The sequence below is a fragment of the Oryzias latipes genome, chromosome 9, assembly GCF_002234675.1.
Source record: "Oryzias latipes chromosome 9, ASM223467v1".
Classification (NCBI taxonomy): Eukaryota; Metazoa; Chordata; class Actinopteri; order Beloniformes; family Adrianichthyidae; genus Oryzias; species Oryzias latipes.
In genome coordinates, this window is record NC_019867.2 from 3,223,191 (window position 1) to 3,247,987 (window position 24,797).

A 24,797-nucleotide genomic window follows, 5' to 3' on the forward strand; every position below is an offset into this window, starting at 1 on the left:
GACTGCGAGTTAATTTAGCTATAGTGCTAAAAAGAAATCTTGGATTGTTTCCATTCTCTGATATTAAGGTTGAATAGTACTGGCTTCTAGCTCTACGCAGAGCTTTTTTATAATTTAATAGGCTATGTTTCCAGATATCCAGAGACTGCTCTGAACCGGAGCGGCGCCATTCTCTTTCCAACTTACGGGTTTCTCGTTTAAGAGAACGAGTTTCAGCGTTAAACCACGGTGCTACTCGGTTTTGTCTGACGAACTTAGGTTTCAAGGGGGCAACAACATGGAGTGTACTCCTGAGGGCTTGTAAGGCATCATTAACAAAGTGGTCATTTATACTAGGACTGATACTATGGGAGCTGGTCTCAGAGTATTTTCTCAGAATATCACTAAGTACTGGCTGAACTGTGTGTTTAAACTCAGACACAGAACGGTCAGTTAAGGTTCTTCTAAGTTGTTTCTTATTCACTGGGGCAGAAGGATGTTCCAGTGTAAACTGGAAGGTAATCATAAAGTGATCAGAAATGATGGGGTTAAGAGGAAGGACACTCAGCTGGCTGATCTCTATCCCATGGGTTAGAACAAGGTCCAGGGTGTGCTTATGATAGTGAGTGGGTTCATTCACACTTTGGGTGAAACCAACATCATCTAATAAAGCTGCAAAAGCCTTTCCTAGGCAGTCACTGGGGTCATCAACATGAATATTAAAATCCCCTAATATTATAATTTGATCAGAATCTAAGACAATAGTCGATAGGAAGTCGGAAAACTCAGTTAAAAATTCTGAATATGGGCCGGGGGGGCGATAAATAATTATGAGTAAAACAGGTTTTCGAGTTTTCCTGTTTGGGTGACTTAAAGACAATATGATGCTTTCAAATGAATTATAAGCATTTTTAACTTTAGGGCTGAGAAGTAAGCTAGACTGTGATATTACTGCCAAACCACCTCCTTTCCCTGAAATCCTGGATTTCTGATAGTTAGCATAAGTGGGGGGGGTTGCTTCATTCAATCTAACATAGTCATCCTGATGGAGCCAAGTTTCTGTTAAGGCTAAAAGACTAAGATTGTTATCAGTAATTAACTCGTTGACTAAGAGGGACTTGGAGGAAATGGATCGAATGTTTAATAAACCGCATTTAATGACATAATTCTGCTTGTGAGAACTGCTGTCTGTCACTTTTAAGTTTCTATGACGGGCTCCTTTCATTTGTCTTTCAGCACATAAGCTAAAGCTCGGAACTGCTTGACTTTCCCTGCATGGGTTTTGCACCGGCACTAACCCTAAGGGAGGCTCAGAGGAGCGTTTTACACTGCTGCTCTGCGCCCGGGTCTCGTCTCTGGATTGTCATGTCTAATGATTCACAGATGAAACCCTCGTTTCTACTATTCTACTATTTAACATAACATTCATTTATATATTTGTCTTTTTACCGGAAGAAGGAAAATTCAAATAATAAGCCTTTAAACAGCCTAATTTTTTACCTTCATTTAGAACAGCAGATCAGAATCAACAAAACATAACAGATAAAAACACAAAGGCTTTGAAAGAAAGACGCTATACACTATCAACAGTTACCTTTGTCAACTTCCTGGCTAATTTCAGCAGTAAACACAACATGAATGTCTCTGTTGCTGTGAATAATTTTAGAACTAAATAATAAAAATATTATAATAGTTGTTTTTCTATCATCAAAGCGCTGCTGACTGCAGTTCAAGCAGATCGGTGACCCAAAATAAAATAAAATGGTAAATGAAGAAGCAGCAACACCTTCATAATACTGACCCTGCAACAACTGGAAAAAAAATGACAGATTTGATTTATACACTGAATTTTTTTCCTTTTTAGACAAAATTGATCACAAGATTATTAAATTTAATTTTCATCACCATATCATTTTATTCCATTTTTCTATCCTAGTTTTATTTTGAACATATTTATCATTGGTGATGCTCTTGTCTTTTGTTTATCCTATTAGGCACTGTTAGCGATGTGGTTACCACTTTCAAGCATTACTGTCAGCTTGTCCACACACGTCCATCAATAAAACCTTAGCAAAGTTCAGCTGGAGTGTGAGATAGAGCAGAAGATAAATACACTACTTTATTAGGGAAAGACTGACATTTAACACAAAAATATATATGGGCAGTCGCACAAATACTTTCCATTAGCCTTAAACTCCAAAAAGAGTCCTTTATTCCCACATCTACACTCACAAAATGGTTTAAATTGCAGCTTCTTTTGTGTAATTCAAGGTAAATCAATCCTTTTTGATCATTGTGGGCTCCAATTTCAGAGGCAACGCTGGAAACGAACGAGGAAATCACTCACTCATCTGAGTCTTTTTTGTTCTCCTCAATGTAGGCGATGGACTCGGAGCGAATCCGGTTGGTGACTTCATAGGTGCGCAGAGTGACACCGAAGATGTCTTCGTGGTAACGGTTCTCATCCTGGTGACGACAAAGTAAACAAAAGAGGTAGAAAGAGTTCAAAATAAGTTTTATTTTTTTAAAACCCACATACTTTAACTATTTTCTACTTATAGGATGGAAAGTTAGTTTTTTTTGCTACTTAGAATTTCCACACCAAAATTCTGCAGTCTTTTTACCCGAAGCTTGCTGATGTAGAAGCCAGCATCCTCCAGACTCATGTTGCCCTGCTGCTTGACGATTTGCTGCACAGTCTTGAGAACGTCCCCAGCCATCGTGACATCCCCACATACGTAAATGTGGCCCCCTTCCTTCTTAAGGCATTGGTACACCATCTCTGACAGGTGCTCGCGGAGAACGTCTTGCACATATTTCTAACAGATGCAGAAAGCAAAAGGAGGAAGTCATCTCCCAAAGCTCAGGAAGTGACATAGACTCTGCGGCCGCTGAAGTCCATGCAGGAGTCGGCACTAAGTGGAGTACCTTTGGTTTACCGGGCTCTCTGGAGTAAGCTGTGTAGAGCTCCTTGAACACCCCTTTGTTCTTGGCCTGGAGGGTCTCCTCTTTGTAGATGTGGTCCATCTCAGATTGCCGACAGCCAAACACCAGAATCATGGGACACGACTTAATCCCTTTATGGAAGAATAGAGACTGTAAGTTTTCTACTGAAAGTGGTACTCCTCAGTTATGAGCATCTCAAAGTTCATCATGTGTACTTTCTAAAACCCAATCAGGCATTCATTCTGCGTTTTCATGCACTAAAGTGTGTACACATTAGTGTCAAATACTCATGCCAGAAACGAATAAGAAGTCATTACACCCACCGTTGTGCTCAAGGTTGTACAGTCTGTGCTGCCAGAAGCTTCTGAACGGGGCGATGCCCGTTCCTGGACCCACCAGGATACAAGGTGCTTGGTCGTCTTTGGGAAGTTGGAATGACGGAGCACTAAAACATGAAATATGAAACATTTTTATTTTTCTTTGCATATTTGCTGAGCCTGTAACACCTAACACCAATAAACAGCTCAAGTCGAAGAGTCCATTTTGGCCATTTTCCAAATCTTTTACATAAAGACGGAATATACAACAATATACACCAATCCTGTACAATTCATGATAAAAATATGGCAAAAGTTTATGTAAACTGCATTAATCTACATTTAATGTCAAAAAAATTGACATAACAAAACCCCGCAAAAAAGATAGATTTAAAAATATACATTTGTTGCCTATTTTTGATTTATAACTTAAACTTTGCACAAGAAGATGTAGATGAAAAGTTAGTATGGGATACTAACATTATTCAAGGTATACTTAGTCAGTCAGTGAATTATTGAGTAAGCCCTGGCTGCAGCCTGCAGAATGGGTCATCATAGTGGAATGCTTTGATTGCAGAGGAATGTGAACACGCTGTGGAATGTTAGCCCCGCCCATGCTGAGGCCGTCTGCTGTGGAATGTTAACCCCGCCCACGCTGAGCCTGTGCATTTGATTCACCTTCATCAGTGCAGTTGTGATTGCAGGAAAGGGGAAGAATCAGTGGAGCACATTTTGTGACATTGTGAATTGTATGAGGAAGAAAGAGAACAGAGGGAGGAAAATTTGAATGGTGCAATTTTTTCACTCAAAAAAATGATTGAAGTCCCTCTTTCATGTAACACAATAAAATTCTGTTTGTTTTATTTAAAAATATTTATTTTAAAAGAATGTATCTACATTTAATTGACCTAACACAAAATGTATAAATAGTTTCCCCTATAACTCCAGTAATCCAAAATAATTGAGTTCAAGTAAGGGGCGTGCTGTTGAATGCTGTTTTCCTGTTTCTCTTTATTCTTTTTGCCGTCTCACGGCTACAATTCTTCACCTATTTTAACCATTGAACTTTTAAAATGTTCAACTCCTTCGTCTAATGTAATGCCTGGTATGACTATTAGTCCTTCAAATCCTTCGACTTTTCAAAAGTGAAAACTTTAGTTCGTTTTTTCCACGTAAAAAACGAAACTGTGGCATGAAATCGTTTCAACTCGGCTTCTCCCAATAAGACGATACACGAAGAGCCTCATTTATAGAAATATGGAATCTATTTATTTATACCGGCGGCATTGCTTCATCGCTGGAGTGATAGCTCAGTGGCTTTGATAGCGGGTTTATACAACAGAGGTTCTGAATTCGAATCTAGCATTAGACTGCTGTTGCTTGTTTTTTTTTCCTTTGCCTTTCTTGATAAAATTTAGTTCGACTAACTCGATTATATTTCATTACATGGAAGAATTTTCTTTGAGGTGGGGTTACTCATATTTATTGGATGTAAATCCTGACAAAACAATTAAATTGAGTTCATCCAATGAGTTATTTTTTTGAGTCTGTGAGGCCAGACAGAATTTATTAATTCCCTAATGCATGCACATGGAAACTTGTAAAAGGCATAAGAAGGCAGGAATCATGGTAGAAATTCCCTAATTCAATTAAATATTTTTATTTTATTTTAGCACATACAATGAAAAAGGGATCATGAATACAAAGAATGCATTAGGATAATACTAAACTTTAACAAAAAAGACTAAGCTAAACTGATATTCCTGCCCTTAGACCCCCCCTTCACAGTAAGGAAAAACTCCTTAAAACCCGTAGGTGGCAATATTGCACATGGAAACTTGTAAAACCACCAAAGAAGAAGACGGCCTCAGCATGGGCGGGGCTAACATTCCACAGCGTGTTCACATTCCTCTGCAATCAAAGCATTCCACTATGATGACCCATTCTGCAGGCTGCAGCCAGGGGTAGTTGGAATTATTTGGCACTCAAAGGCTACTTACCTCCTTTTGGTTTTTGAAAATAACTTTGTTTTTATAGCTACTGCCCTCTATGGGTAAACAGTTGGAGTTGTAATTCTGATTAAATTTGCTCTTTGGATGAAATTAATAAGGTATTCTAATAATGTTGTTCATTTTATTTACTTGTAACATAAATATTTATTCAAATTTGATCCTTTTTGAGAATAACAAGTATTCAAAATGACCAATTCTTTCTATAGACGGTAAAACCAAAAATATAAGTTTGTAAAAATGTTTAATTTATAGGATGTGCACGGAAAACCGGGCAGAGACACTCAGAAGTGAGAAAGTATTTTAAGTGCTTTTAACATGTTCTTGTCGCATTTTTCTGATGGTGGGGCACATATTATTTGAAAATGAAGCTCAAAATAACATTTCTGAGGATTTTTTTTAAAATTCAAACTGTTGTGATTCAGGAGGAGACAGAAAAACTGTCTGTAAAGATCACATTTGTGACATGGAGAAGCAAAGACAAGCTCTATGGAGTCCCTGTTCTGAGCTCTCAGCAAGGGGGAGGAGAAGGGGGCGGGGTTGTTTCATGCCAACGGTCCCGCCCACAACTCAGAGCCAAATTTCTAGTAAAGTCCTGCTGCTCTGCAGGAAATATGTCCTAGAAAACGACACAGGTTTCTTGATTTGGGAAAAAAAACAACCAAAAAAACGGCTTCATCATAACTAAAAGACCACAGGGAACGCTTTGAAAATAAATCAAACGATGATCAGAGCGGGTCTGTAACAAGCAGCAGCTTTTTCCCGATTTTACCTTCGCACAAAACACGGCACCATCTCGCCCTTCTCTATCCTGTTGAGCCACGACGAACACACTCCATGGTGGATAGGACCCCCTCCATCTGAAAGGGATGATTACCAAGCAATCAGTCTACCTCTTTCTCTGAACAGCCTCCCACTCATCTCGAGTGGACAAACCAACAGGGGATGCAAGGCTGGTGTGCTCCTTGCTTTTTTCTCTCCAGAGGGGATTAAGAAATATTAGTCGTCATGCAATCAGAGCCATAATTTGGCTGGGTGCAAAGAGAAACTATAATGCAAAAATATAAAAGATTAGATTAGCAGACTTAGAAAAGCAAGATTTTCCTTTAAACTTGAAGGAAGGATTTGAGAATAAATTGTGTTTACCTCTAAATTTCTTTATCTGTGACCTTTTTTTTGCAAAAAAAAAAGACTTTCAAAAAATGTTTCATACTTTAAAAGACTTACACTTTTTAACCACTTGATGAAGCAGGAGTTATAAAGCAGGAGTCATAAAATCGGTCTCACCTCTGGTGCGATAGGAGACCACGGCCACTGTGAGGTGGATCTCTCCTGGGTAGGTGTCAGGAGAGGAGCTGATGGAGTAATAGCGAGCCTGCAGGAGGGGCAGCTGGGTGAGCAGCAGAGTGGACGGCATCTGGATGGACGGAAACTCCTCGAGGACCTCCACCAGCGTCGGATTGTTGTACCACTTCCACTCTTCGTACTCCTGTAAGCCCTACATGTCAGGGAAACAGATTGTTATCATCATCTTCTGAAGTTCTTGACTTACTGCTGGTCAGAGGAAAAAGCCGGGGGGGGGGGGGGGGCATCCTAGTTACTACAGAAACAAAGAAGTGCAGCAGGGTCTCCTCTTTTAGATCTGTAAACATCTCTGACTTTCGAGCAGGAGGCGGCCACCAGCAACGCCGCTCACCACTCAATGCCCAACTGTTTTTGTGTGTCATCTTTGACATTTGGCTGGGATGAATCTGCAACACACTCAAGCTGAAAAAAACAGGATGAACTTTTGCTTTGCTTTCAAGCCAACAATGAACAACAAAAGAGCCCACCAAGACGCCTGGCATCATCTCTAAAACACAGCTTGAAGTGAATAAAAAACAAGGAAAATGTGAAAATCAAAGGCGCTTTGTGGCCTGGGTTCACGGACCTCGGTGAACAGATGGATATGAAGACTTTTTGGATGTTTTTTGAAAGAAAACGCAAAGACAAGAAGTCGCCTGTCACAAGTTATTTTTAAAGCAACAAATTCAAAAAACAGCAAAGATTGCAGACATTAAAACTCGATCTGTGGCACAGTTCGTGCTGCCGTTTCAAGTTTTCCATATTTTCCCTTTTAGTGACAGTAATTTAATGGGTGAGTCACTGCTTTTTTCAAGCATTGACAAAGATGTGGAGAGAATTGTGGGAGGCACTGCAACCTCTGGGGTGTATGGCGATCGACAGCTTTAACTGGGCGCAAGCTAACTCCAACCGTGCACACTTCCACTGGTGCAAAGTGCATCACACCAGCATCAGGGAAAGAAAATGGCCTTCCATATTTTCATCACAAAAGTTGCGAAGCCTTTTAGCCTAATAAGCAATCAGTGTTTCCAAACAAACCTTTAGAAAAAATGCTTCAATAAAAACGTACAAAAATGCCTCGATGCAGTCTCACAAAGAATGCTAAAAAAAAAAAGCTCCAAACTCTGCATTTTTGTTGCCACTGAGCTTTTTTGCTATTCGTTTAAATGTCAGCGTTAATGGGAAGTCACAAAAGTCACTAATTTACCTTGCTAAGGATCTCAAGTTTTCTTTTCTCTTTCTCATTGGTTGCCAGAGCCGCAAACTGCTGCAGCAGCACCGGCGTTGGTGGAGTGGTGATGTCCAGAAAGTACTGGAAGGCTTGGTATATGGTGCAGGGAGGGATACGGGTCTCATGCGTCCAGTTACTGATCACCCCTGCAGACAACAAAGAGCACACGTCCTTCATTGGCTGTGTACATTGACTGAGGATTTGACGACTACATGTAACCTGAAAAGAAGTGACTGTTTGCAGAAAAGGTCTTTTTGTCTTTTCTGCCTTTAATCTCAGCACCAATAGCGGGTCCTGATCATTTACTGCTTCATTCGTTTTTTCTTATTAACTGGAGAAAAACTGAGCTGCACCATCAGGGGGGAAGAATCAAAAACAAAATATGTTTCTGTTCATCTGTGTTTGGACCCAAAGATGAAATCTTTACTTCAGAGCAGGAACTTTCCTGGAATTGACCAGACCACATACGCTGCAATATGTAGCAGTCTGTTTTATTCCGGGCAACAATCAAGGTTAGCATCATCTGTCTTCAACTCCCTCCACGACACATTAAAACATGAACCTAAAGCTTTGGAAAGTGTCCACAACACAGCTCCAGACTGACTCAGGTCTGATGCTTTACTCCCAAAGAACTCCTCAGGGTATTGAATCACTTCATTTTTCATTCCTGGTCATCATCATGTCCACATGTGGACTGAGTGAGAGTGATGTCACTCATAAAATTGGTTTACTTGTAATTCCAACCAAACGAAGTCAATTAAGTCACATTGTTTTAGCAATATGGACATTGCCGTGTTGGAGCCATACAATGTCAGAAAACAGGGATTTGTCCAAGCCGCTCTGATTCAACCACTCCCACCAATCAGGGGTGAGTTTGTTGGAAGTTCACGCCCCTACCACACAAAATCCGTCAATCAATTGTTTTGCACATGAATGAGTACAAAAATCTTTGTGAGGTGATAGCTTTGTTGTGTATTGACATTATTTTTGTAGTAATACATAATAAGAACAGATAAGGTGTTTTCTTAAGAAAAAAGACAGTAATTAGTGACAATCGAGTTTCATCCTCTGCTGTAAACCCTTCTATGTGTGCACGTGGGGGGGGGATTTCTAAAGCCCAGTTGGCTTAACCTTGAATGAGCGAATGGCGGCTCCCGCTCTGTGGGGAGGGCTCCAGAGGCGTGTGCTTCAGGAGGATACTGCTGCCTTAGTGGGCTCATATAACTGCTGCGCCGTGGCAGGACGGCTGGGTCAGATGGGACGCAGTGGCTGTTTTTGATATGGGCGAGGTGGGCGGTGGCCCAGGGCGGCACTTCATAGGAGACGGCATTTACCGTGCCCGCAGTGTCACACTCAAGGAAATACTTAAGTCAAAGAGGAGGCTTTCAGCTTTTACTTTGACATGCCTGCTACAGGCAGCACTTTACGCTATTATTTTGATAAATCTGACACAGAACATCGCACCCGTGTTTTCACCCTCTCCCCTCTCCACATTTATGGTGCAAAAAACAAAACATTTTTAAAAAAAAAGGGATGAAATAACTAAGAGTGAAAATCCTAAAACAGCCACATGAAAAGGAATCAGGCAGAAGAAAAACCCGTGCTCAACCCAATTTTGACCAAAGCAGGCAATGGGGATTATTTCCCACAATTCCCCGCTCCGACATAGCAGACCCAACGTGGACGTGACCACCGCACTCTGCTGCAAGACAATCGATGGCCCCGGCCTCAACAAACAGTCTGGGACGAAGGGACCCGGCGCGCAGCAGGGCCACTAGCAGCTTTTGGATGGCAGAACGTATGCACGCTTTGTTTATTTAAACGTGACCTGTTCATCAGAGGATGTTCGATTGACCGTTCTGCATGTCAATTAACTTCATGGTAAGGATGATGATTCGCTGACAAATTTTATTTTTAAATATATACATTTTTTGTTTATTTATCTTTGATGGCCTGCGATCTACCCACATGTCCTTGAGCACCCCTGCTCTAAATTGCAGAGGTCTACAGGAACAGCCGTTGCCAATAGAAAGAGGAAAAATGAGGCGTTATTCAGCTTTCCCCATGTGCCAAACTTTGACCAAGAACCTCAAAACCAAAGAAAAAAACACTTTTGTTATACAGTCATGTTAAAAATCTGATGATTAGTGTCACATAAAAACAGTTCCTTATTCCTAGAATCACTAAATCCAGCTGCTTATGTTAACAGACTTTGCTTGCGATGTCACCCACCTAGAGCGGTGTTCCTCTCCTCCAGGAACTCCACTTTGACAATTTGATTGACAGGTGGAGCATCCTCCAGCTTATCTATGAGAGCCGTTACCAGGTCCTCGTGGTTGCCAGGGAAAATGCCCAGATGGTCGCCAGGCTTGTAGCTCAACTTGTCGTGGTTGTTTGTGTGGAGCCGCACAAATATGGTGGAGCGACTATAAAAGAGAGCAGAGATTTAGAGCAAAAAACCAAAACGCCATTCATCAGCATAAATAAGATGCATGAAGCAACATATTATACATGTATACATATGTATATATATATATATATATATATATAGATATATATATATATATATATATATATGTATATATATATATATATATATATATACATATACATACACACATATATATAAATGTCTATTCCACTTAGATGTTATTTTTGACTGTTTTACATGTACACAAACCTACTTGGATTTGGGACTTTGCAAGTTTTGGGACTCTATCATCTTGGCGCCATAAACTTTCCTCTTGTGAATGCTGTATAATCCTGTAAGGCAGACAAAAAGCAGAACAAAGATCACAGTTTACCACCATGCCTTCTTTATTTATTATTATACAATGGTCCGGGTTAATACTCGATTCTGATTGGCTGCTGGGAGTGCGTTAAAAAGTCATATACCAAAGGATAACCGCACTTTTCTGCTTCGCGTTGGACGGTTCAGGCTTCTACGGCGTGCGTTAAAAAGTGACAATGCATACTTGGTCGGCCATTAACCCTTACATAAATGGAGACCAATCCTTGCCTTGAAAGCCCAATTTTCTCTGAGAAAGATCAGATCTACCACCTTTTTTCTTTACTTTGAGGGTTTTTTCCCTCATTTTCTAGCATTCCAGCCCTGCATCCCCCCAGTAAACCTGGTTCAGCTCATAGCTCTTCACAGAGTTCCACAGAAATGTGATAATGACTGTATTTAGGTAAACTGAAGCAGGCAACGGCATAAAGCTTGACCTGAATGTATAGCAGAGGAGATGAGGCTTTTTTTAAAACTGCTTTAACTTGATGAAACCGTTTTGAACCAAAACACAACCTGCTTAATGAAGTTAATTAGAGTGTGGGAGTTCTGCAAACACTATTACAACCACTGCAGCCTTTTACAGATCATCATCATTAACAAGAAGAAACAACAACAACAAACAGTTGAGAAACAACCTCTTTTTTGCCACAATATAATGGAATTTTATCATGTACATCTGAAATATAAATTGTACATACATTTACAACAAAAACGTATTTACTTAAAGATAAACAAGTTAAGTTTATAGTCTGATGATCAAAACAAAAAGTCAAAACTGACAAATAGTCCTATTCAAAATCAACTTTGATGAGGAGATGATGCATTTTTTAAATCTAATTAAAGAGTTATCCCATAAAACTCATGTAAATGAATTGTGCCAAATGAAAGCACAGTTAATAATTGAAGATAACACCCAGAGCATGGGCAACAGGTTATGGTTTTAAAAACACAAAACAATGCATGATGCCATCAGAAAATTAGAGTTCAGGAGCCAACTGAGATGTCTAATGAGAATAATTAGAGTGGCTCCGCCTATATGACTCAGAGAGCAAAAAGCTTTATCACTGTGGTTTGGGACCTTTTAGGAAAAACGTGAACAAAGAGCTGTTGGATTCAGCATTTAACCCCTTTATGTCTGGATTCATTTCTAGCTATGACAAAAATGTTATTTCTTTTCCCAAGTAGAAATTAAATTAAGATAAATTTGGAGCAGAAGTGGTTTGATGCATATTTGCATCAATAAGTGGCCAAACATATCCGCCTGAACAGGATGTCCCTTTTAGCGTTAACCATACCAACTTCCTGCACTTTGCTTTATTTGACAAGTAAAAGCCACTGCACTTTGAGGGTGATCACTGTGGACTATCATGTTTGCAGACGATAATTGTGATACGCAGCAAGAGCAGGGGAGGGGTGGAGGAGAAGCTAGAAAGGTGGAGGTTGGAAAGGAAAGGAGTTAAGGTTAGCTGCAGTGAGACAGAGTAGATGTGAGTAAATGAGAGGGACCAAAGTGGACGAGTGAGGTAAAAAGGGAAAAGATACAGAAAGTGGAGGATTTGAAGTTTCTAGGATCAACATTCCAGAGGAATGGAGAGTGTGGAAAAGAAGTGAAGATGCGAGTGCAGGAAGGGTCGAAAAACGGGTCAAGTGTGATATGTGATAGCAGAGTTTCAGCTCAAGTGAAAGGAGAGGTGTGGAAAACCGTGGTGAGACCAGCCTGTTCATTCAAGAGACAGTGGCTCTGAGGAAAAGACAGGAAGCAAGAATGTTTAGGTCATCTTTGGGAGTGACCATTATGGATAGGGTCAGGAATGAGGACATCAGAGGGACAGCACATGTTAAAGGTTTGGAGATAAAGTCAGACTGAGACGGTTCGGACATGTCCAGAGGAGAGACAATGAATCTATTGGTAGAAGAATATTGAGGTTTTTGATGCAGTGAATGAAGACATGAAGGTTGCTGGTGTTAGAGTGGAGGACGCAGAAGACAGGGTTAGGCTGATTTGCTGTGGCGACCCCCGAAGGGAAAAGCCGAAAGAAAAAGGAAAAGATGCTTGAAGCTTAACAAAGGTTGGCTTTCTCCTCACAATAATACGCCCAACTTTGTTATGAAAATGCAGGCAGTAAATTAATAAACTAACATTCACATTCAGCTGATTGACAAGTAATGGCTGAAAAAACAGAAATAAATCAAAATTCTTACCCCATTGGCAGACTTTCTTTAAATAAGAAAAAATTGGATAAGAAAAATGCTCTCACCAAGAATTCTCACTTCAAGAGAGAAAGTTTTAGTCAGTAGGTGATGTTTTCTTAAATTTAGATTGCTTGGCTGTTGAAAAAAACATTTTTTTAAATGAAATTATTTTTAACTCAATAAGAAGTATTTTTCTTGAAAAATTGAAAGTGAAGGTGACAGTGGTGCCTAAAAGCTTATTCTTCTTTGACCATTCCTTCCTGTGGTTTATGGCTCTAGCAGGCAAACTCTCCTGTAGACCCCTTTGAAGAGACTGCAGATCTTCCTGCAAGATTAGGAAATTGAACTGGTCAGAGTTTCACTATCTGATCAAAGGACTGTAGTCCTGGGAACCGGGTCATAAAACCTTTTCATGTAAAACACCGAGCGGACTTATCACGCGCATGCCACCAGGATATCTCCTGTCCATTTGTTGGTGGGCCGGATGGGGATTCATTTGATTGCCCCCCCCCCCGGACACGCGGGGCGGACACCAGATGCTGTGATTCCAAGTATGGGCTGAAGGAAGTAGGCGGGCTCCTCTGTCAGCCAATCTCTAGCGACCAGAGGCGGAGATTCGGCCGCCATGATGTTTTCAGGAGGAGGGAATCGGACCACATCTTAAAAGGGCCATGCTTTTGAGAGAAGCTTTGTTCTCAGACAGCCTCATGTAATTCGGATTGTAATTTCTTACGTTTTGCAGGCTTTGAATTTGGGAACCCAGATGATCTGTTTTATTTTGTTATTAGAGCTCTTTGTTAGGGACAATAAAAACTCTTAATTTTATTCCGTTCGCATTTTATGGTCATTCTCCCGACTTAAGAACATGCATGGAAGAAATCTCAAAGCGACAGATTTCTTTTTCCTTCTATATATATATATATATATATATATATATATATATATATATATATATATATATATATACACATACATATATACATGTGAAAAAAAGAGAAGTCACCTTGTGCATGGTCCTTTTTTTTGAAAAAATGTTTTGGGTCTGGTAAAATCCATCAAAACCTACAATTTCCCAGAGCCCCACCCCTTCACATTTGGCATAATTGAAAAGCAGCAAACGTCCTCATTAAAAGGATTTCATTCAGTATAATGCAGTTGGGAGATATTCAAGTTTAGACTGTAATTAAAGTTGGCTTACATATTGTTTCTTCTTTTATAAAATGAGTAATACACTGCAAAAACAGGCAAGTGTAAAATTCCTAAAATTTGAAAAACTTTCTTCCAATAAGGAAACCATAATAAATGCTTTTTATAACTTTGATTTTAGGAAAAAAAAAACTCTTTTCACTAAGATGTGTTTTTAAAACAAAGATTATTTTGTATTGAAAGGCAATATATATGTTTTTACTGGACAGAAAATAAGCCTTTTTTCTTTTTAAACAAAGGTCTTTTTTGCTTTCTGAATATTCGGTTTTTGCAGTGTGACAGTGGGCTGACACTTGGTCATGGAATCTTTTATTCAATTGTCAAAGATTCTGAAAAAAAGTACATCTTAAAAGTTTCTCTGCAAACTTTTTGCAATATTTAAAAATGAAACATTTTGGACACAAGTCTCAAGAGGGAAAAAGTTAGCAAAAATGGGATTTACTTTTTCATTTCATGGCAGAGCCAAAGCTTACAGCTCCACGAGGGTTTCTGTCCCCATCACTGATGAGTATATTTTGGATACTAGGTTTCGTCAGAGCTTCTTTCATATGAAGGAAGCTCTGGATTACTCACCCTCAGTGAGGACTGGAGACTCCGCCATGTACGTCATGCGGAACTTGCTCTTCTTCCAGCTGCGGTCGTTGCTGATCAAAGAGTCGTTGGCCTTCTCGATGTTCACGTCGTCGCCGACGCAGAAAACGTCGCAGGCAGCCTGGATGCATACAGAGCAAGAAAACCTGTTATGAAACTCTAAGATCAAATTTCAGCGACTAAAAGCTTGGAGAGGCAGCTGAAAAAACCCACATGATGTGCACATAAAACAGGCCAAAGGGTGTTACAGCCTGAGACACCAACCTTAAAAACTTTCTTTGCCCATGTTCTGAATGACTCCTCCTGGCCACACAGCTCATCTCCTTCTCCCATGCGTAGGATGCGCTCCCCCCCCAGCTCTTCAAACAGCGTGTCCACAGCGTGGGCAAAGGCGCAGAAGTGTGGGTAGGCCCTGGAGCCAAGGCCAAACACCGAAAACCTGAACAGACACACCGTCCAGGGTTTCAAAATGCAAAAAAACAGGAGGCTTGAGCACATGGAAACTAAAGACACAACACCTCACAACTCAGGCTGAAAAAAAAAAAAATCACCCCTTTTTTCATTACTAAACAGCTGACTTGTGCATGAAAACTCATCTGGAGGTTGATGCGCTCTTCTGCATCGCTGGTGAAGTCATTAAGTGCAGACTCCATGAGAACCTGGAGTTCTCACTGGAAAAGGCTAATCAAATCAAATCAAATAAACATTCATTTTTGATAAGAAGTCAAATAAAACAAAGCAAAAGGAAAAAAATCGGTTGGAATAAACCCCAAAGTTCGTAAATAAACCATTTTATATAATTTTATAGTACATGAAACATTTATTTTTTCCACATTTGAATAGACTGAGGATTTTGAAGGACAAACTCCAAAGAAAGATGTCGGAACCACTTAGAGGGAAATCATTTCAAGAATCCAGCTGGTCCAGGTCTGGTACACAGGTTGAAATTAAAACCTGTGAGGTGTCTGGGTTAGGGATGAACTGTGAAAAAGTTAGAGTCAATTTTACAGAGCAGGATGAGAAAAAGGGAAATGCAAGAGGGGTGGAAAGAGTGGATGGGACATCCCACCAGCCGAAAGTGGGATCTGGAAAGAGGCGAATAGAGAGATCTTCCTCACTGATTCTGCATTTAAGTTCCACTTCGTCAAGGAAAAAGTCTCCAGAAGAAAAAAGCATCCAATAGAGAGACAAGTTGAAAAATTGCAGCACACTAAAACCAGAAAGATGTGAAAGTGTAAAAGCAGGAACCCCAAAAGTAAAACCAATCTTACCGAACTGCAGCAGATCTCACTCTAGAAGAGACGAAACAGGTGTGTTATTCAAAAAAGGCAACTTTTGATATTGAAGTTGATTAAAACAATTATGATGAGAGGCTCAGTTCGAAAATATGCCAGGATCTAAGGAAGCTTCCTGAAGGTTTGCCCACAGAAACTACAGAGCAGGCATGAATGGAGGAGCTTCTCCAGGTCTGGAGGACAGGGAGGGGTCCGGTTGTTGCCCTTAAGGCAGTGTCACACAGCAACTACTTACATTATGCACATATTGCACAAATGAAAATTGGTCATACATAAATATATGTGGAAAACATTAGAAAAGTCGGGGCCTTTACGTGAAATTTCACAGATGTATCATGAATGCTAAAACCAAAGAAGAAGTACAAATAAACCAACATAAAATCCACATAAAAGCCACACCATAGGCGGATTGTGCATGAACTGTGCATGTCTAGATGCAATTCAGTAGTTATTCATGCATCAATAATGTAATTTTAACATTTGTGTGCGCCGTAAATGTGATATTAAGGTTATACGTTGGTGGCAGATGCGTGAAAAGTCCGTTGGACGTACGTGGAACGGTCGTAGAAAGCCACAAATTAAAAAAATGCATCTCGCAGAAATTACGAACAATCACACAAGATTTAGGCAATAATTGCGCATAAACTACACAAAATGTATCACAAAGGATCACATTTAAATGCATGAAAAATGCGCATAATGTACACAGTGGCCGTGTGACATGGCCTTCACAAGTCTTTGTTGCAGTCAGGGAACAAACTAAACACATCTCCAAAGACAAAAACTGGTTCTTTGTTGCTTAAAAATCCTTAGGTTTCCAGTAGACTTGGCAGGAAGGAGAGTTCTGGAGGTTGTCATAGGTATTCAGCTGAAGGGAGTGGTCAAGAGATCATGTCTCCTGTATAATTAAATAATATGAAACATAAAATAATCAAGTTTAGCTCCATCCCTTAATGTTAAAAGCACTGTAATGCATTTATTTTTTGATGTTGTTTACACAAGGTGAAGCATTTCCATTCAGTAGGAGAAAATGAAGCCATACAATAGTGTTTAAGGTTAAAATTAAAGAATACCCCAAGGAACTCCACCTATCCACACTTAAGAATACAGAGGACCCAGATCTGGTCTAGAACAGTAGATTTTGAGATTTATATTATGTTTATCATATAAATGTAAAGTTGAATTTCATAGATTCAAATTTGTCTGGGCCAGATCTGAGCCAAAGATACATTTAAAATGATTATTATGAATGAGTTGGAAAAAAGATAAAAACAGAGGATGGACTCCATTTGACACCTAGCAAGGAATAAAACACTGGATGTTTTAGAACAGCACATACTGGAAAGATTAAAGAAGAGTAAATCTTCCTCACTGAATTTCACATAAACTCCTCTTCAGTGAGGAAAGATTTTTCAGAGGACAAACATTGCCAAAACAAAGATACCCCATAGATAAGTTCAGATCAATAAAGCCAGATGAGGAATAACCAACAAGCAATCTTACCGAGCTGGGGTGCAACCCACTCTATAAAAGACCAAAGATGTGTGTTATTTCTTTAAACTTTAAAAATGTTCAAACATATTTCAACTCAAATTGAACTGAAGTTGTGGGAGAAAAAGGAGCCTTGGATTGTCTCTTAAGAAGCTTTGGTCCATGTGGACAAGCAGATATGTAGCAGGTTCTCCAGGACTGGAGTGAGGAGCAGGAAGTTGTGCTCATACTGTAAGCATTTTTAATGGTCATGGTCAGGGTCATGGGGTCGCTAGAGTCTGTCCAGTTCCTAGTCAGGGTCATGGGGTCCCTAGAGCCTGTCCAGCTCCTGGTCAGGGTCAGGGGGTCACCAGAGCCTGTCCAGCTCCTGGTCAGAGTAATGGGGTCAGCAGAGCCTGTCCAGTTCCTAGTCAGGATCATGGGGTTCCTAGAATCTGTCCAGCTCCTGGTCAGGGTCATGGGGTCACCAGAGCCTGTCCTAGTCAGGGTCATGGGGTTGCTGGAGCCTGTCCAGCTCCTGGTCAAGCTCTTGGTCACAGTCAAGCGGTTGCTGAAGCTTGCCCAGCTACTATCAGGATTCTGACTGGTCCCCCACAATAATCCTTACAGGCTCCCTAGTCCACTGAAGGACAAACTTCGGTTTGGGGCGGCCGTGGTGCAGCGGTAGGGCGGTCGACCCATGATCATAAGATTGCAGGTTTGATTCCCGCCTTGCACGCCCATGAGTCGAAGTGTCCTTGGGCAAGACACTGAACCCCACCTTGCCTCTGGTGGTAGGCAGGCGCCTGTGTTTGGCAGCGGAGCCGCCATCAGTGTGTGAATGTGTGAGTGAATGTGTGTGTGACTGGGTGAATGGGTCTGTGACTGTAAAGCGCTTTGTCCTTGTAGGAAGAAAGGCGCTATATAAGTATACGCCATTTTACCATTTTTTTTTTTTTTTTTTTTTTTTTTTTACGCCAAACTGAGAGCAGATTCACTTTTAATATATATTTTATGAGCCGTTCAAGAGGAGCAGAAAAAAATCAAAAAAGAGAAAAAAAACACTTCCCGTTGCTTAAATTTAAGCATCTCCCGAGATTCCATCCTAGCAGCCTTGAGATCACAAAAGTTGTCAAAGCTGGAATCAAACAACAGGCTTTCCTGAATCCACAGAGGGTCATGCAGGTAAATGTGTTCAAGGCGGCAGGAAATAAAAGGCAAAACAACAATGGAAACACCTGCAGGGAGTTTGTTGCCTCTCCTACGTAATTTAAGCATCTTTACAAAAGCAAATCTGTGCTCAGATAAAACCTTTGAGAAAACAGGAAATTTAGGAGCTTTGCTGGTGCCATTTTTGCCCTAAAATGTAGCTCGGTGACAGATTCCAGGTCGGGAACCATCAGATGACCTTGACCGAGATAAAATATACTCCAACAGTTTGATTTATTGGGATGCTAAATGCCAATGATCGTATTTCTTCATTAGTCAGAGAAAGAGGGAGGATTTTGTGTTTTTTCTTAAATGAGGTTGTGTGAGGTTAAGCCAAACAGCTTTTTTTTCTATGAACAGTTTTCCACTGGAGGGAAAAAAGTAAAAGGAAGCTCAAAGAGGTCAAATGCCATCTCATTTAGAATATTAAACAACAGACTTTGAGTCATTAAGAATATAAAAGAAACAAGACATTTCTTGTTTTTTCGATTGATCCAGTAAGAATAATGTCATTAGAGGGGGGCGTGGCCAAGGGCCGATAAGGGAAGTGAGCATCAGATGAGTGGACAGGTGACATCTGGCTTGCCGACCTAAAAGCTGTATCGCTGGATTCGTAAACTCTTCTGTTGCCAGGGAGATTTGGCTAGAGCGCATCCTCTGGCCGCCGTCTGCCTGGCTCAGAATCTCACGGTGCCATGACAGGCGTGGGATGACGGTTGCAAGATCAAACCGAGATCAAAACACAGACATTATCTCACAAATCCTTTACAACTAGAAGGCCTTTAAAGAAGCTGGAAAATCAAGATTTACCAGAAGGAATTAATGAGAAATTTAACTAAGATAAGATGATGTACAAATTAAGTTTTGCACCAACAATGAAGCACCTGGATTATTTCTGCAAGATAACAGTTATAACAGCAGAGAATTTGTTTTCTTCTTATCGGATGTGTTTCTATGAAGGATAATTCAAAGAGCAGACTGAGAGAAGACTGCAAAAGAAAGTTCAAACAACTTTATGTCAGACTGACTTTAACAGCTGTGATTGGTCTGCTCTATACCAACAGGTTGGTATAGATCCATGGTTGCCACAGCCATTGGTGGCAAAGACTCAACAAATGACATGAAGCAATGCTTCTACCAACACAAAGAACAAACGAGGAACACATTTATTTCCTGGTAAAACATTGACTTTCAGTCTTTTTTCTGAAACCTTGCAGGTTTTCACAGCAAACACATCAAGCAATGAAACAAACGTTGTCAAATGACTTTTGACCTTTGAGAGGAAAAGCAACATTGGGTTTTGTTAAAATGAAATTACTGCCCTGAAATCTTTGAAACTTCCAATTTACCACAAAAACAGAAAGCCCTTTTTTTATAAAAAAAAACAAAAAAAAAACGACGTGATTCACTGGGATCGTAATAACAACGTTGTCATAGCAACTATAAGCATCTGTTTCAAAGGAAAATATATTAGTTTAGTTTAAAGTGGAAACACAAAAATAAATACACATATTTATTCACCCCAGATCTGTAATAAATTCTTTGGACCCTTCACCTTCATCATTTAATAAAATAGCGACTTAGATATTTCAGCATTCTTTTTAGCTAAGGGCATTTTACAGATTATAGCGATGGCTGCAGAAACAAAGGCTGCTCTCTGCTTTAATTAGTTTTAGGGTCAAAAAAGTCAAGTTGGGTTTCAAAAGCCTTCGTCAAGCAGAGGAAATGTAAACAACGTCTTTACGTAATGAATGCTGAGGGGGGTTCTGCTTAGTTTACCTGACGTTAGCGAGAGGTCCAGTACTCTCAAAGTTAATCTTGGTCTCTGGTTCATCGCTGGAGGACTTGCGAGTGTCTGAGTAAGAGGAGACGCTGTTGAAGCGGACTTTGTAGCTCCTGGACACAAAACAAGAGGGCAAAAAAGATCAGATGAGCTGCCATGCTGTGGCAATAAAAAAGACCAGCACGCAAACCTACTTTCTGTCCTCGGTGTTGGACGTTGGGTGACGCATTTCCATCAACGCAGCTCCAAATTTCTACAGATGAAAAGGGACAAAAGTTAGAAAGCAGGCTGGCTTTTGATCAAGCATTAGTCACAACTGCCCTTTGGGTGGATAAGGGTTGTCTGCAGGCAGAAATTGAGCAAACCGGTACAAAAATATTGAGGTTGTAGACCACTTGGTGATCCCATTAAGTGAAAATAAGAATAGCAACAATGGATTGCTTTTCAAAGCGCTCACAATGTGTTTCAATTATTCATTCGCTCCTCATTCATACTTGGTGATGGTAAGCTACTAAAGCAGGCACAGCTGCCCTGGGGCAGACTGATAGAGGGGTGGCTGCCAGTTCGTGCCTACGGTCCCACCGGGACATTCGTGCACATTCACCCACCAGTGGAGCCACACTGGAGGCAGGGAGGGGGAAGCGTCTTGCACCAAGGACACAACGACAGTTGGCTGGGGGGAGCGGGGATCAAACAGCTCGATTCATTGGCCGGTCTTAAACAACATGCAAGGGTAAGTAAGGGAGGAGTAGTGGGCGTGTCGTAGGGATTTTCATTTTTTTAACCTGCAGACTGTTTTAGGAGCCTGTTAGTGCTGTTCTAGTAATAAGTACATGATCCTTGTGTGCAACTAAACTGCTAGAAATGAGGAAATTATACAAACGGACATCTTATGTATCACGTGCCCCCCCCCCCCCCCCATGCGTATGTTATTTGCAGAGGGGCAGTAAGAGACCTATACTTGCACCTTACTAATGACTAGAGCAGAGGTCTGCAACATTCAACACTAAAAGAGCTAACTGGGATGATTTATCCCTGATCAAAACCCAGAAAGAGCTCCAAAGTCTTACTTTTGAAAAGAAATTATGACACTGCTTATGTTACTTTTATGCTAAATATACATTTCTTCTTTCTCTTTCGGCTTTTCCCATCAGGGCTCGCCACAGCGAATCATCCTTTTCCACCTCACTCTATCATGAACATCTTCTACCCTAATATTAGCCAACTTCATGTCCTCTGTTAAGACATCCATGTATCTCCTCTTTGGCCGTCCTCTTGCCCTCCTGCCAGGCAGCTCCATCTCCAACATCCTTCTACCAATATATCCACTGTCCCTCCTCTGAACATGTCCAAACCATCTCAGTCTGGCTTCTCTGACTTTGTCGCTAACACAGGCAACATGAGCCGTCCCTCTGATGTACTCGTTCCTTATCCTGTCTAACCTGGTCACTCCTAAGGAGAACCTCAACATCTTCATCTCTGCTACCTCCATCTCAGCCTCTTGTCTCTGTCTCACTGCTACCGTCTCTAACCCATAGAGCAGAGCTGGTCTCACCACTGTCTTGTACACCTTTCCTTTGAGTCTTGCTGACACTCTTCTGTCACACAACACTCCTGACACTTTCCTCCACCCGCTCCAACCTGCCTGCACTCGCCTCTTCACCTCTTTTCTGCTAAATATACATTTACTATTGTTTTTTATGACATGCATAAAACAGAATTTTTTCTAGATATGAAATAATTTGCTTTTTAAAAGGGTCATATTAATTCTTTTCAAAACCATATGTGATCATAAGGTTGATGTTCATCAGACAAAAAGAAATTTAAATCAACAAAGAAAGGTTAACCATTACTTGACTAAGTAACACTTCCTTCATAAATTATTAAAAGTGCAATCGAATTGGATCGTTCAAAATCAACCAATATTGGCTATGAATCGTATCATCAACCACAATTTATGATATGAATCGAATTGTTGTTAAAAACCAATGGTTACACCCCTGTAAATTATTTTTTTTATCTATAGAGCCACATTTGACTCCGAAGGGTGCAGACACCTGGACTAGAGTGTGGTATAAGGGAACCACACAACGCACTTGCGTCCTGTAGGTGTGTGTAACTTCCTTCAGCACACACTTACAACACGCTCAGCAATGTTACATTCCATTAATTTCCTTCATTCATCTTCTAAACCCGCTTTGTCCCTTTCGGGGTCACAGGGCTGCTGGAGCCTATCCCAACCATTGTGGGCAAAGGCAAAGGACATCCTGGACAGGTGGCCAGTCTATTGCAGAGCCACGCAAATCTCACACCCATGCACAAGCACATGCACACCTAGGGACAGTTTAGAGCAACCAATCAACCTATTCCATTTTCATGATGTCCTTGAAGTGGCTGTATGGTTCCTGGATCCTGCCTCTGGCTCATCTCTGGCTCGTCTCTGCTCTGTACCTGACCGAGTACCTCGTCTCTGCTCCTGCTCCTACACCTGGCTGTGGTTCCTGTCTCCGGCTCGACTCGCGCCTTTGACTGTCCCCACAACCACGGCTGGATGAAGCTCGTCTTCTGGACTTTATATATGTAGTAGTAGATTTAGATAAGTTAATTCTTCTCTAAGAGTTCTGGTAAATCGCCTGTCCGTCCTGGGGGAGGATCCCTCCTTCATGTGGACACCCCTGAGGTTTCTTTGTTTTTTCCGGAATCCGGTTTTTTAGGAGTTTTTCCTTACCGCGAAGGGGGGCTTAAGGGCAGGGATGCCAATATAGCTTAGTCAGTTTGTTAGTTCATTTTAGTATTTTCCTATTGAACTCTTTGTATTCATGATCCTTTTGAGTTCATGTTTCACTTCGAAGCCCATCGAGACGACTGTTGTTGTGATTTTGGGCTATACAAATAAAATTGAATTGAAAATTGAATTGAAAAGGAAACTGCAAGACACTATAAGATGTGGTCCCTCCTGTTTACGACCCAGCAAGGGCCTGGGAAATCCAAAAGCGGTTGCATGTCACCAAGGCTGTTTTAGTTTGGATTCTGAATCCGATAAATACCTCTCCATTCTCAGGTGGATCCCCGTTGCCAAATGTACTGGTCACCACTAAAACCAGCGTCTCGTGCTCCAGGTCCACCACATCGTATTCATCCATGGACATGACCTGCGGGCAAACAGAAGGAGATCTTAGCTGCTCGCACGTCTGACTCTGGTCTCCGCCTCGCACACTTCAAACCACAGATGACTAGAGCATGCAAATCGTGGTCAAACACACAGCCATTGGCACCGGAGTAAGTTGTAATAACCACTCTGTCCTCGCCTCTAACGAGATGATAATATGCTGCTGCCACACATCAAGCAGCCGTGATGCACAGCCCTCTGCATGGTGTTTGTCTGCCACGGGCCGCACTCGCTGTTTCACACACACAAAGGCTCAGCAAAGGCGTGAAGAGGAAACAGGCTTCAGCCCCAACGACAAGAAAGCTTTGCCGTGGGCGTTTACATCTACCCTGCATCTCCACACACCCACTCTGTGACACACACACATGTGAGATTGTCCTCTTATGTGACTGATCACACTTAAAAACAAGAAGGCAAATTAGATAAAACCTGGAGGAAAATCACAGAGTGCGGGATTGAGAGCAGCATCTTTTGCTCTTTGTTTTTCTCCCTCTCAGTTTTTGTGAACAGATTTGCGCAGCCAGGGGTCCTTCAGGATGTTGCCTTAAACTATTGAACCGCTTCAGTAGCACAATCTTGCGTCAGACTCGTGCCATTTTGCTGCATGACAGGAAAAAGAAAATGCTTCCTTCAGCCCATTTGTCATCTTGGCTCAGCTGACATCTGTGTCTCTTCACAGAGTGCCGGTTAGAGTTACGAGGAGGTGTGAAAATCTTCTTCCAATTAGGTTTTTCTTGAAACGACACAAAACCTCCTGCTCTGAATCTGAAAGTGATGATGCAACATATGAGCGCGCTTACCTTGGCGTCAAAAGCATGTTTGAAGATCTCGCACAGAGTTTTGGCATAGTCTTGGGATTTGCCCGTCTCTGTGGCAAACAGGATGGTGGCTTTGACCCTCTTGGCCATGGCTTGGCCCATGAGCTTTGCGGAGAACTTCACAGCCCTGCAAAGGCCAAAGGATAAATAACAAGCACTGGAATCAGTCACTTAAACAGGGCAAAGGATGCCATCTTTTTGACTCCTGTCACGGCGACTGAGCTCACTCATGCTAATGTAAGTGTTAAAGGCATTTGTTATTGAGCTCCTCCTGCAAGCTGCCACAGATGAATGACAACCCTGATTACCTAGCTCGTCAAATCCTTGAGGCAATTATATTAATAGCAGATTGCACACACACAACACAGATTGACTGAAGAAATGCTGGCAAAAGCTCTGATTACTCCCAGAGGGGTTGATTGGATGAATTTCACTGCTGAGCACAC

General features: G+C 41.1%; 1 protein-coding gene across 3 annotated transcripts in view; it reads right to left on the reverse strand.

The window, feature by feature from the left end:
* Positions 1 to 24,797, reverse strand: part of nos1 (nitric oxide synthase 1) — a 62,169-nt gene that overhangs the window by 7,104 nt on the left and 30,268 nt on the right. Inside the window, exons 14-29 of one of the 3 annotated variants that reach the window (XM_023958052.1) lie at positions 24,334 to 24,478; positions 23,412 to 23,516; positions 20,559 to 20,617; positions 20,361 to 20,477; positions 15,879 to 15,899; positions 14,872 to 15,046; positions 14,590 to 14,728; positions 10,511 to 10,589; positions 10,059 to 10,252; positions 7,803 to 7,972; positions 6,539 to 6,749; positions 6,024 to 6,111; positions 3,249 to 3,370; positions 2,908 to 3,056; positions 2,604 to 2,798; positions 2,327 to 2,445 (exon numbers count right to left, since the gene is read on the reverse strand). In XM_023958052.1, the coding sequence (XP_023813820.1) occupies positions 2,327 to 2,445; positions 2,604 to 2,798; positions 2,908 to 3,056; positions 3,249 to 3,370; positions 6,024 to 6,111; positions 6,539 to 6,749; positions 7,803 to 7,972; positions 10,059 to 10,252; positions 10,511 to 10,589; positions 14,590 to 14,728; positions 14,872 to 15,046; positions 15,879 to 15,899; positions 20,361 to 20,477; positions 20,559 to 20,617; positions 23,412 to 23,516; positions 24,334 to 24,478 (2,088 nt within the window). 3 annotated transcript variants of the gene reach the window in all.